This window comes from Vigna angularis, chromosome 11 (genome assembly GCF_016808095.1).
Source record: "Vigna angularis cultivar LongXiaoDou No.4 chromosome 11, ASM1680809v1, whole genome shotgun sequence".
In the NCBI taxonomy this organism is placed as follows: domain Eukaryota; kingdom Viridiplantae; phylum Streptophyta; class Magnoliopsida; order Fabales; family Fabaceae; genus Vigna; species Vigna angularis.
This window is the reverse complement of record NC_068980.1, coordinates 27245063-27259363: the sequence shown is the minus strand read 5'-3', so window position 1 is coordinate 27259363 and position 14301 is coordinate 27245063. Positions and strand designations below refer to the sequence as shown.

The following is a 14301-nucleotide window of genomic DNA, read 5'->3' as shown; positions in this document are numbered from 1 at the left end:
ATGTGTTTCAAAATACATTGATCGATACTGATTTTCAAAATACAATGATCATAATATATACATAGCTTATGTTTAAACTTATAAGTTCAGAAATCTATATGTACTTTACTGGCACAAAAGTTTTTCTCGTAAATTAAAGTCGAGTGAAACACTTTTTATGTAAGAATTAATAGCTTAAAATAATTTATTACATATTTGATTCTTATATAATCATACAAATCTATCTTGGAATTTCTACATTTAAAAACATCTATTTAGTCTGATTTTATTTTCTAAACGATACTGTTTTAAAGAAAATTTTCTTAAATAGATCCATAGGAACATTATATCCCCAAATGGAGATTGGAATATTATTTCTCAAATGGACCTATTTGATTTTTTCTTTTGTTTTTCTGGGATGATAAAATAAAACAATTAAAAAATTCAAATTAAGATTATGAACAGTTAATTAATTAAAAATTAAGAGTTAAATTTTAATTATTTTAAGAAAAAGAATAAAATTAAAAAGAGTTTATATTATTTTTGTAATATAATTTGAAATTAATTTTGTTATTTTTTGAAAAATAAAAATATTATATTAAAAAGCATTTAAATCAATACTAATAATTTTGTTATTCTGAAATTTTCAAACAAAATAATTCCGAAATCAAATTTCTAAAATAAAATTTCCAGAATCAAATTTTCGAAACAGGATTTTTGAAAATAAATTTTTGGAATGTATAAATTAAATTCGGGAAAGTATTTTTTAAAATAAAAATTTTTCAAAATATATATAATGTTTTTCAAAACAAAGTTCTTTAGAATATTACAAATAAAATATGATCTGAAAATAACTTTCAGGAATACAAAAAATGCCTTCGGGAATAGTTTTCTGAAACGAGCATTTTATCCATTTTCTCTTGTTCTGCATCGTTCTCCTCCTTTTCTTCTTTCTCTGCAGTGGCGGTGACAGTGAAAGCGGCGGCGGGAGCGGTGAAAGTGATGTGGTGCAGTGGTAGAAGATGTTTTAGTCTTTTACTGTTAATGTTGGGGTGTAGGAAGAAATTGATGGGGTGCAGGAAGCCATTACCATTGTTCATTTATCTGAGCCCATGATTCCAGCCAAGCCCATCCTAAGAGGAGCAAGACACATGAATGAAGTGTTGAATGTAAAATCAGCAAGTTCCGAACTTTTTGATTTTGAAAAGTGAACCGCAGAATAACCTGGCGCGTCATGGTTGTGCAACCGTAACCAGGTACTCCGATTCAGAAACCCGCCGCAGGAACCATCCCACTCTCACCTTCGTTTCAACGCGAACCGAGCCCTAACTCGATGGAGAACCGAAGTCAGGTGCGGTGTCCGGAGAACCAAGAGCTGGCGGCGTACATGTGGAGCAAGTGGCAGGAAATGGCGGAGCAACCCAAAGGCATTTCTGATAACTTCGAAATGACCCTTTCCAAGGCCCACTTCAATGTCTGTAGCTCCAAAACCCCCATTCTAACCATCAAAGATTTCTCTCAAGTCAAGTACGTATCTGTTTCTCCCACACCATCTCATCGTAGAAATGCCACACTCTTAAGAATTATAGTTACATGCATATTATGAAAATCAAATTAGTCTACTTTTAGTTGGGTTCCCTTCTTTCTGTCCACAAGGTTCGACTGGAGACCTTGCTTAAGGAATTCGAATATAGTTCCACTTTGACAAACAATGTATTTGTTTTGGAGTTTAAAATTTGTGCAGTTTTTGTCTCATTGTGTTGTTATGTTTATATCATTGAAGATTTGGTCTTTAACTGAGCCGAATGGTATATTGTGATTTAGCTAGTGAGATGAGACTTTTTTGTTGTTGTTTGCGGTGTTATGTTGTTATGTTTAACATCATATGTAGAAAAATGTCATAGACTATATTTATAATTATAAGTGAGGTTACTATGTTGTCGTGTATTACAAAACACCAATTATAATTTGAAATTTGAAAATTATCCAAAATTTGATAGGTTTGTTGTGGATCTTGGAGGCCTGAACTTTATTGTAAAGGGGTTATTGGATGTTTAGTGATTGGTTCTGTGTATATATTCGTGTGTTTGTGAAGTAAGGATACTTAAGGACGAAGGAAGGGTGTTTAAATTGAGTTTCTAAGGGTACTGATCTGATGGTGCTCTTTTCTGTTTTCTGGAAGGGGTGTGGGGAAAATGATATTGAGGCTTATACAGGGGTTTTTTGGGACTGGTTGTGGTGGTTCTGAACCGGAAGATTTGACTAAAAAGGGTATGTCTAGTGCTATTGTTTTTCTTTTCTGTTATTTGAATTAGCTTTACTTTGTTTTTTCTTTTTTTACAGTTCTGTCTAATTTTTCCTTTTTTCTCCAATCTTATAGGAAAGAAAACTAAAGGAACCAAACGTTATGTGCCTCAGAGGAATTCTGTCGCATACGCATTGTTGATAACCCTTTACAGGTATGCATACACAATACAGTCACATGTGCTACTAATGTATATGTTTCTTTCTGGATGAAAATTGTTTGGAAGTTATCATGGTAAAACTTTTTAGATTATAAGATTTAACTCACTTTTTAATAGGGGAACTTCAAACGGGAATGACTTTATGCGTAAGCAAGAGCTTATTGATGCTGCTGAAGCTAGTGGGCTATCTCGAGTGGCAATTGCGTATGATTAGTTGTTTCTTGTTTCTGTTGTGTTTTATGTATATAAGTATCTGTGAAAATGTATACAAGTTTTGATGAAGCACATTCTTCATGACCAGGCCAGAAAAGGGGAAAGGAAAACCAGGACATTTTGGAAGTTCTCCACGGGATTGGTATAGTGGATGGAATTGCATGAAGACCTTGATAGCTAAGGGATTAGTTGTGAAGTCAAGCTGCCCTGCTAAGTATGAGTTTTCATTGTGCACACGTTTTTTTTTTCCGCAATGTACTGCTAGTGTTTGTATATAAATCTTTCTGTAACCTTTTTAATTATTTTTCACATTTAAAATCGACTTGTTAGGAGAACCTTCATACTGTGAACCTATAACTAATTATGTGTTTATTGAGAGTTAAGCTTGAGTTCATTTTCCTTGTGAATTGAGCCATGTATATGGTAACCTACGAAGTCCTTTTAGGCATTATTTTTATTTGTGATTCATTTACCATTGAACATTGTAGTTTTGATTTAAGGTGTTCAATTGATTAATCTACCTAGCAATGCTAATGGACGTCTAAAATTTAATGTAGTGGATGCTAAATTGTAAAACCAGCAATTGTTAGAACTGTTCTTGTTAAACAATTTTAAATTCTGAGATATGGTTTGTAAATGAAACATGAATATGTTCAAATAAAAATTCCCCATAGATGATTTTTTTTTTTTGTGTTAAGGTACATGCTAACTCAAGAAGGCAAGGAAGCAGCTAGTGACTGTCTTGCAAGATCTGGAATGGCAGAATCTGTAGAGAAGTCAGCTTCTGTTGAAATTTCTTCTTGTATGGATAACCAAAACTCATTGGATGTGGAACCCAATGATCATGATATGGAATCAGAGGTTTTGTCACCATTGACCCAGCAAAAGAAGCGTATGGATGTCCCTCTAGATTGCCTTGGGAGGGTATTTTTCTCTTAATTAAATTCCTTATTTTGTTTTGTTTCTTCACATTCATATTGTAGAAATTTTGTGTTCTATTTCCTCGTAGAACCTAAAACACTAACCCTTTTTTATAAATTTTATAAATCACAATTCTAACATAAGGAAGCTTTATCCTACTATTTGAGGTCAGTTATGTTGATCTCATGACACCATTGGCATGGTATGATAATGAAATATTGTAACTAGTCCTATGATATAATGAAGAAAAGCCCAAATAGGGAAACTAATCATACTCAAAAATCTAAAATATGATTACATATTATATTACAGTACTTCCTCTCAAGATTAAAACTTCAAGCTTGTTGTAAATATTCCTGTTACATAGAAAAGTTGGACGCTTTTGTGTGCTATTGTGGTGCTACCATGATATTGGCTTCAAAAACCCTTTTACTATGAGTTTTAAATGGCTTCAATAATAAGTTCATATAATGATTTATTTGAAAAATATCAACAGCTGTGATAATCCATACAAAATTGCAAGTATCGACACCGAACATATCTCAAGATATTTTAAGCTATTGTAGTTTCTATATATGATATGCTATTTCTCATATACTGTGTCCTACGATATTATAATTTACTGTTATGGGTTCCGTCTGTGTTTTGTGTTTCATACGTTACCGCTTTTCATTCAAAGGACGTTCATGAAGTTAATGTAATAAAATATCCTTATTTTTTTCTCATATTCTCTTTTCGGTTCACTTGCAGATGGTTTTTCTTTTGCTGATAATTGAAATGTACTTTTTCTTTGTTTATTAATTTTTTTTCTTTTGCAGTTTACTCAATTGGGTTACTCCAAGGAACACATTAATAGTGCTTTCATTGAAGTTTCCAGAATCCATCCAAATAAAGATGTCTCATCTCTGTGGCCAGCTGTTTTATGTCATCTTCGAGAGCAAGAAGTCTATGGTTCACAGCCAGAATCTCTAAGTATGTTAATAATTGTTTCTTGATTGGGGCATATACTATATGTCTTTTCCCATCTCAAATTTTCTTAATGACACTGAGCAAACTTTCATCTCTATTAATCATTTCATAAATTACCAGGGTCTAGAGATTTCACTGGAAAAGAGAACAGACCTGTGCATTCATCTTGCAATGGGCATGCAGCAAACATTTGTTCACGTGATATTCCTTCTTTCCCCTTGAGAGCTTGCTCTTCATCTGTATGGTTCGATCTATTTACTAAATTGATATACTTTTTATATTGTGCACTCTATCTAACATTAATAGATTCTTAGTGTGTGTAAATATAATGATCAGTGGTTCTTAGAATGGTCAGAAATATTTTTCCTTTGAGTTACAAATTTTGTTGGTTTTAAACACTTGTTTTGAATTTTCCAAAGGACTCTAGAAGTTAAATGTTGAATAGTCGCATCAATATCATTTGCATTCATTTTATTATTTTGTACATTCTGTTCGTGTAATTGGTTTTGCAATTACATGTGTGGCACAAGTGTAAGATGATACTTGCTTATTGCCCTGATTTAGTATTCCTGTTGAACTGCTTGCCCTCAAACTAAGCACATTAGACCCTAGTTGAACGTAAGTACACAACTCTGGTCATTTTTCTTGATTCCTGTTACATCCAATGTAAATTTTGAAATTGATATTATAAGACTATTGTCCTTTCATTGTGTATCCTTTTGTCATTCAATTTCTTCTATTTATTTCTCAAAATAAAATTTTCAAGGACATCATGATCTACATCTGGCATGATGATGACAGTGACCAATGTGTTCCAGCCTTGGACTTGTGTACAAATCACTTCAATAGCAAAATTTTTATCCCTTGCTAACAGTTCAAAACCTGTTCATTTTCTTATGCTTATATGTTCTAGTTTTAAACTATTTTAGCTGCCTTCCTGCATCTTCCCCTAACCAAAAATCCTCAGTCACCTTTCTTCTAGCTAACCCCCAAACTCTAGATATTTTGAGATTTTCTTTTTTGGCCAAAAACTTCCTCTGTTGACAGTCTTGTGTCAACCTCATGGATTCCCTTCTCAGACCCATGTGTGGCACTTTTGAAGCCATTACCAACTAGGTTGTCACCTTCAATATTGCATAACTATTGGCATTTTGAGCCGGAAATAAAATATAAAAGATCTATCTTAAAGACAACAAGGTATGCATAAGAGGATGGTTTTATCTTCAAAAATAATATATTCATGTTTGCAGCATATACATTTTATTATTCTTACAAAGTGATTTAGACCTAACTCAACACTACATAATCAACTTGTAAGGTGAAAATTCCCCTTGTATATTTATATATTGTATTTTAGAGCTATCAAGAGTTAATGTGGGACTTGGGTTTTCCCCAATACTCTTCCTCACCCCAACATTATTGGACATGATGTGTGGATAACATGGTGAGTGGCACTTTTAATGAATCTAGGATAGACTCTAATACCTTTTTAAAAGGATAGTCAGTTTTGTAGGATGAGTTAAACATAAATCTCTTTATAAGAAATCATGTCAATGTAAACAGTTAAATTAGATGGAACAGAGATGAAATTGAGTTAAATTAGGTTTTAATGTGCTTAACTTTTATTAGAGTGGAAAGTTCAAATTAAATAAAGAAGTAGATGGGTGAAATGGATTTGACCCTAACTCGTTTTTTTTCATCCGTTTATCTATATTTTTTCTTGTGCCTTCTTGTGAAGTTGTTTATAAATTTTGAAACAAATTTTGATATTGGTACTTGATGAACGTCTTAGGACCACTCCATGCAAAATCCTAACAAGGATGAGCTTGTATCAAAGATTAACATTTTAAATGTGCCACCATTGAGCTTGGGGGAGAGATTTGAGGATGCTTATGACATAATTTTAATATTGGATGATCGGGAACATTTTGCCACTCAGGGGTTAGTAACATGAATACTACGTTATTATTTTCATTCAGGATATTATATGATTTGTATAGCATTATCAGTGGTGGAAGGCCAAAATTCTGCCATATAAGCATGCTACTGTGGCCTATGGAGCTGCCATAGCAGTCCTCCTTCACAAAATGCCTTTGGCTAGTAAAAGCACCCCACCATGCCAATCTGCCATTCAATCATCGGGTTACCATTTAACAACATATTATAAGCTATTTTTTTAACCTTTGCAATCATTTAATGTCTTGATGTACAGTTAAGTTTTATTTACATCACTCTCTTGTATTGTCTGTCTTACTTCTAATAACCCCAATGGATTTTATGTTTTCTTTTTGGTTTCAGGTCAAGATCCAGGAAAATTATTGAGAATATCTGCAGCCAATTTAAAATTAAAATAGAAGTGAGTTTGATGTCTTAACTGTCTACATGTAGTTCTATACATCCTATTGCTTCCCAAATATACTGAATGTTGACACTAGTATTTATATGGAAACTAACATTGACCTATGTGATCACTTGGGGAGATGTCCCTGTCATGCGTAGGTCTTGCATCTGTAAGTCTATTATTGCTTTAATATGAACATGAACTTGACTTTCAGAGTCAGATGCCTATTAAGTCAGCAATGATCTCTTGGTATAGGGAATGGGATACTTGTTTGATGCTTTTCCTAGTGATGTACCCCCACCAGTAGCTGGTTTTCAGTTTATGAGGAAATAGAATAATATGAAACAAAACAAAATATAGGTAGATTAATGAGAGAGGAAACTTTCTTCTATTAATATGAACAGAAAAGGAACTCAAGTGGCATAGTCCTCTTACCAGGTGATAGGACCCTAAGAGTTTATGTTAGGAGAAACAGAAAAACAGACAAATAGCTGTCTGTGTTGGTTGTGAGTCTGTTAGGTTGTTGTGGGTAGGAGGTTGTGTATATAGGAGGGGAGAAGGGTCTTTGAGAGGGGAGTTTTCGAGTTGTATTCTTTGTAAGACAGGAGCATACATCCTGTGAAGGGAGGTTTGTCCCTTGGAAGTGTAAGAACATCTTTTGTCAGAATTAATAAAACAGTTCTGTTTTATTCCTAAGAGACGTATCACAAGGGACGTTCCTTTATGACTTAGACAAATTAGTTGGTATTATTTTCTCCTACAGAGCCTTTACAATTTCCCACATTTAACTCGTAATGCAATCTCTTTTAACTGATTCATTAACCTCGTATGTCACCAAATAAAAGTAATTGTAAATTATTTATTAATCTTCTAATAAAAACCCTTGTAACTTACTCATAATTTACTAACCACCTACCATTGTTTATTCCTCCTGGAATAAACCCTCCTGACCTTATTCTCTTCATTAACTATTGACATGTGCTCATCTGGCAATACCATCTTCTGAAGAATTAACCTTGTCCTCGAGGTTGATGTCTGGAGATTGGCTATAAGCAGTTAACAATCTTCCGAAGTAGCTTCTGCAGTTAGCCCCAGATCTTTGAGAGGAGAATTGGTAATTGCAACCACCTGCTAGTCCATGGGAAGGTCCGTCTCCACATGATTATTTCCTGCTGTCTTGTTAAGTTGGTATACATTAAAAACAGGATTTATCTGAGCATGAGAGGGAGCTCGAGTAAAAATGCCTAGAATCAATCTGTTTGATCACCAAATAAGGTATTATAGCCAGCAACTAGCTTAGGGTGTTGGAGGAGGCATAGAACCTTCTTATTTTCAAATATTACCAAACTCATTGCTGAATATTGGAAGACTTCCTGTGGCTATTAGCATAGAGAACCATATGGGTTTGTGTTAGGTTCCTTTTTCTTGGAATATTGATAGTAGTTCCTATTCCAAAAAACTAACACCCAGACAAGGAAAAGAAATTATGAATATACCTTTTTATTGCTAAAAGAATCACCTTAGCTCCAAGATATTCAAGTATACCTCCAAAGGTGCTTTCTTCTTTTTACATTGGAATATGACCAGTAAACCAAACTTACTCAATTCAAAAAATTCTCTTTTTGCAAAAAACCTATTTATTGGAATTACAGTAAACCAGATTAACAAAAGAATAACAGAACCAACTAACCTGTTACACTTTTGACCCTTTCCTTTTCCTATAATAATCCTGCGGACCATTTCAACATATAAATTTTACTGTGCTCCAATTCAATGAAACCTCAGCTTTCCCAGAGCACCATCGCTATCCACCAAAGCTACCAAGGTCACAAAATTGACGGTGGTGGTCTACTATACACTAACTAAAAAGTGAAGTAATTTGCTGCACTATGACAATAGCTATCACACCAACATTCAGCCTATAATAAAAGATCTACCCTGGCCTTTGTTATTGTATAATATTTCAAATATTCAGTGTTGAATTTTTATTATTTGATCGTTAACTCCCTTTTAGGTCTTTGTTTTTATAAAGTTCTCCGTAAATACTTATGATAAAAAAAATAAGAAAGTAAAATGATTTGAGCTCCTCCCATAAGCTAAAATCAACTTATGCACTTTAAGTTCAGAAAATTTTAGTTGAGAGCTTTTTTAAAAGTTAACTGCATAAGTTGATTTTGGCTTATGAGGTAAGCTTTATTCATTTTACTTATTATTTTTTCTCTCTCCTGAGTGTGTAGGGAGAAGTTTATCTAAATGGTTTTAAACCAATTGTAACTGATCTATTAAACTCCTAATAAAACCCCCTTTAATTTACTCATTACATACTAACCACCTATTATTGTTGCCTATTCCTCCTAAGAATAAAACCTCTAAACCTTGTTCTCCTCATTAATTGTCAGGATTGTCTCATGTCTAACATTAACAGCCAATATTACGTATCATTATGTATTTTGTTTTGGGAATTAACCTTTAGCATATTATATTACATGCTTTCAAAAGGGAACAGTCAGGAGGTTGTAACAAAACTGTCCTTGAATTTGAGCACATTATCTCCGTTTTAATTTTCTGTTAAAGTTTTTGGATAACAATGATTTTAAAACAAATTAGGTTTGATATTAGTTAGTTGTACCTGGGCAGATTTGGATGAAAGATGCATTTAGACATGCTATTTAGAAGATGTAGAAAATCATCTAGAATTTGATTCATATACAGGTTCGACGATTGCCAGTAGGAGACGGGATTTGGATAGCACGCCATAAAACTCTTGACAGTGAATATGTGTTGGATTTTATTGTTGAGAGGAAGAAAATTGATGATCTACGCAGTTCCATCCGGGATAACCGCTATAAGGATCAAAAGTTAAGACTTCTGGTAATTATCACTTGTCAATTTTGTTTGAACTTGTGATGGCAAGCATATATAGTGGTCACAGCCTAATGGTTCTACATCTGTTGCTTTCTTTTTCTATTTCAAAATAATAAAATAAAAAACAAAGTGATGGATGTTTGGTTGTAGAATTTGGGTAGAAATATCATCCTATGGCTGGTAACTCCATAGAATGCATTATATTATTTGACATGCTATCGAGGAATCAAATCAATGTTACTGAAACATTACAACAGTTGAAACTTTAGTTTTGTTATTTGATATCACTGGTGAAGAATGTGGCACATTATTGCTGTGAAGAAATCACATTGTTTGATCGATGCTTTTCTGCTTGGAATATATTTTATGCAGATGTATAATTTAAAACATTACATACTGACATAGCCTCCTCATCCCCTTTTTATCGTTACAATTGCACATTTTTAGAGGTGTGGGTTGAAGAAGCTGATATATCTTGTGGAGGGTGACCCAAATTCTTCTGAAGCTGCTGAAAGCATAAAAACTGCGTACGTTTTCCAATTTTTAATTAAATTTATTCTGCTGCTAGCCATAGCGGGGAAGTCGAAGAAACCAAATTAAGGCTGATGTGCAACATTATTACCATCACTGTTGACTGTTATGATATCATAACAAATGCTAAGGTTTAGTTGTGATAACATTTTGCATTGTAATTTATTGGTAAAAGCAGGAACTGGAAACAAAATATCTTCACCAACCAAACACGCCCTACTGTACATCTGTGTCTAGGTTGAATGGGGTTCATCAAATGAAACTTTGTTTCTTTCTATCTTTAATAATCACACTAGTTGTTGTATACTGTTCTGATCCCTTGACTGTAAATTATCTATTTCTGAGTACTACATTGTTCATTTGCTTCTTCTTTTTTAAGTTTTTATCATTGATAATTGAAAGTATCTGACTCTGTGATTGGTGCAAGCGAGTGAGCAACCATCTATTGCTGAAAATTTCCATTGATTTTTTTTGTTTATTTAGTGATGTGGTGGGTTTTTGTTGTGGTGATGCCATTTCATGAGGTTTATGTATCAGTGTGATGGGAACGTGTTGCTAGGTTTCTCTTGAGTGAAGCTTACTCAAATTGTTTGCCTATATATTTAAAAGCTCAAAAGCATTCGCAATTTCTGTTCACGTAAAAATCATCCCCTTTCAGACTTTGTAATCCTACCTACCTTGTACAGTTGTTTTACAACAGAGGTTCTGGAGGGATTTGATGTACAGAGAACAACTGGCTTAGGTGACACTCTAAAGAAGTATGGTTATCTTACCCAAGCAATTTCTCAATATTACAAGTCAGAAATTCTTGTAAACAATGTTAAAAGCTCTGGGACATGTCCTCCTTTTGATGATTTTATCAAAAGGTGTCAAGACGTTGAGAAAACAACAGTTAGTGATGTATTTGCCATCCAGCTTATGCAGGTACTAACAATTTAAAAATTTAATTTGAACTGTTTTTCTATCGATTGTTTAATTTGTCTAACTAAATGAATCCATTGACCTTGAATACCTTTTTAATTTGCAAGTAAGAACACATCTACCCCACCTTCGGGTGTAATTTTGCTTTCAAATTCTATTTACTGGCAATTTTCAGAACTCACAGCATAGCTTAAATCGAGTTCTTTGTTTTTGGATCATTGCTCATTAGTCCTTGGAGAAATTGTATTCCTTTTTCTGTGGATCCTCAAATTTTACTTTGACGGTGTATTGAAATATGACCAAGAACTGGCTGGTTGACACGGCTGTTTTTGGTCTTGTGCAATTTCACTGAGCAACATGTTTGTTGTTAACCTTTGTTTTACGTAATAAATTACAATTACTTGTAAAATTGGATGTGTAACTCTAGTACCCATGATTTTCATCCTGTAATTACTATTTTTTTATTCAAACATTTTGGAATTTGCAAATGCAGGTCCCACAGGTTACAGAGGAGATTGCCATGGCTGTGTTGGATCTGTTCCCTACAATTTTCTCTCTTGCCCGTGCATACTCATTACTTGTGAGTCCTCATTTCTTTCTCCCTTCTAGGAAGTCAATTGTTTAGAAATGACAATTTGATTTAGACTGGACTGGATGGTTTACCTGCAAAAATTTGTACAGAGTAAGGGTTTTTGGATGCAGTACACACTACTCTACCCATATAATATGTCATGCTTTATGACTAGGACGTTTTGGTCCATGGATATGGTCCATCGGTGTTCCAAGGTTTCACTTTAAACTAATCTAGCTTGATCATGAGATAAGTAAAACCTAATCATGGAATGTTCTGCCAAAGAGTGAACTTGGGCAGAGTCCGAAAAATTAAATATGTTCAGCACTGATACGAGTGTGTTTAGAGTCTTGGGAAATGGCACTAGTATTGGAGACATGAGAGCTAGTCCATTTTATGGCGTTCTTTCAGTACATTCTTAGCAGCTCTGTCACTAACTTCTGATCCCTTCCGCTTCTAATTTTATCCGTTCTAATTGTATGATTTGTTTAGGACGGTGATGCTGGTGCCCAGGAAGAGATGCTTCGAAAACAGAGTAACAATATGATCAATGCAGTTGCCAGTAGGAACATTTTTCAGTTCGTTTGGGGCAGCTAACTTCATTACATTCTCCTTTGAAGTTGGATTTTTGGGTGTCAATTCACTAAGCAAAGTTGAACACCATATTTTGTGTACTCCACTTCTCATTATTGAATAACATGTTTGTAAAATTGTTGGCCATAACCAAGTTTTAGTTTGCCAGCAATTTGTATATTTTGTAAAGAAAATAGGCCCGTATATATGCTGCATAGGAGTTAATTATTTTGTTTATCACATAACTATGATTAAGATTATAAATTAAGTATATCTAGTCCCTGTTGCTTTAGGCCTGCAAAAAGAACAGTGCTTTTTTAAGTCCTTCAAAATGATTAAATGATTAAGCTTGGTGGTGACTAATAGAATTCATGTTAATAACTGTCACATGTTAAGTAAGGTGATTGGTTTAATTGATTGCTCTCTATATACACTATTCAAAATCAATTGAAAGCACCCATGACTTTAGCAAGTTTAAGATAAGCAAAGTAATTTATGTTCTATTAACGTTTGATTTGAACTCGTAAAATCTTGGTCAATTGTATGTTTTTTTTTTAAAAAAAATAAAATTGGATGAATAAATTATTTAAGTATACTAATGAAGCTCATGGGGATATGTAAAGATACATATTCAAATGCATGATTTACGCGCATTCTTTCAACTTAAAACAATAGTAAAACAATTTACATGGTCTATTGTTTTATACAATGAAAATATCATAAACAAATCTTCATATTGAAACAATACTATTCTTCAATGCACTTCGTTTGTTCAACTTTCTACGTTTTGGTTGTCCTTGTTAATTACTTCGATTGCATTCAACGAAGTCAGTCGAAATAAAAATATATCAAATTCAGATTTAATTAATGTGAAATATGAAAGTTTAACACAAAGTAAACGAGTCATGCAATATCATTTTCACAATTAAAGTATTTCAACGTTCAAAAATTTATATAGTGGTGATAGTCACATCAAGCATTCTAATATGGGCTTTCTTCTTGCACCTCCAAATTTCAATGTATTTTCAACTTTATCCTTCATAGTAAGAGGTGTCAAATTGATCCATAATTCATACATCAATCCTAACTCGTTTTTGAAAAAAATTCTTTTGAAGAGGCTAAGTGGAGGTTAGGAAAAAGCCTTATCCTAAAAACCCCATCTTAAGTGGATTAGAGTTAAAGTGGGTTGGTCCTATTAAAAATTTTAATAATTTTTATAAATAATATCATTTATGTATGCATATAAAATATATATATTTTAGAGAGTTAATATATTATAATTTTTAATATTTTTATTATCACTTTTTTCATTTGTTTGATTTATCTGCATGTGTACTCTGTATTTCTTTTATTTCTTGATGATTTTGAATTTCTAAACTTTTCTATCACTTGATTTATTGGTTGTTTCTTCCAACTAGAATTTCTACATCTTGTTAAAATTTGTTACATTTTCTATTATTGTGAATAAGGGATTTCTTAAAAAAAATTTCTCTTTCCAACGTTTGATTTTTTTTCTCCATTCCTTTTTCTTATCTTATATTTAATTTTTTAATATTTTATTTATAAGTTATATATATTTTATTTTCCTCTAATACAAATTTTTCCTTCCTTATGTACTCTATTGTTCTTAATTCAATTACATATTTGTTTTCATTTACTTACAAAAAAAATTATTAAAAATAAACTTCACTAATAATATCAATATCAAATAAAAAAAATACATCAATTCAAATATTAATATTACTATAAAATCCATACCCATTTAAGTAAATTATACATATTAAAACACTTTTCATTAATATTACCTAAAACAACTATTTGAACAAAAAGTATTTTTAAAATAAAAATATCCAAACATAAATCAAGTTATACTCAACTTACCGTTACTATATTTATGTTGAAAAACTTAATTTCAACCAAAATTAACCTTTTCAACTTAAATCCAAATAGAA

The 14301-nt window shown here is 32.7% G+C and overlaps 1 protein-coding gene across 2 annotated transcripts; it reads left to right on the top strand.

The window, feature by feature from the left end:
- Positions 1 to 874: 874 nt before the first annotated feature.
- LOC108334342 (crossover junction endonuclease MUS81) lies at positions 875 to 12617 on the top strand. 2 transcript variants are annotated; one of them, XM_017570126.2, is made up of 15 exons: positions 875 to 1506; positions 2162 to 2250; positions 2360 to 2438; positions 2562 to 2648; positions 2746 to 2871; positions 3356 to 3581; positions 4397 to 4550; positions 4668 to 4786; positions 6340 to 6488; positions 6846 to 6903; positions 9601 to 9759; positions 10201 to 10280; positions 10971 to 11208; positions 11699 to 11785; positions 12269 to 12617. In XM_017570126.2, exons 1-15 carry the CDS (start codon positions 1313 to 1315, stop codon positions 12371 to 12373), a joined length of 1950 nt encoding a protein of 649 aa, XP_017425615.1. In that variant the 5' UTR covers positions 875 to 1312; the 3' UTR covers positions 12374 to 12617. The 2 variants fall into 2 exon arrangements, with proteins under 2 accessions (XP_017425615.1, XP_052726295.1); XM_052870335.1 differs by lacking the exon at positions 6340 to 6488 and having other exon boundaries at positions 4668 to 4791.
- The last annotated feature ends 1684 nt before the right edge of the window (positions 12618 to 14301 follow it).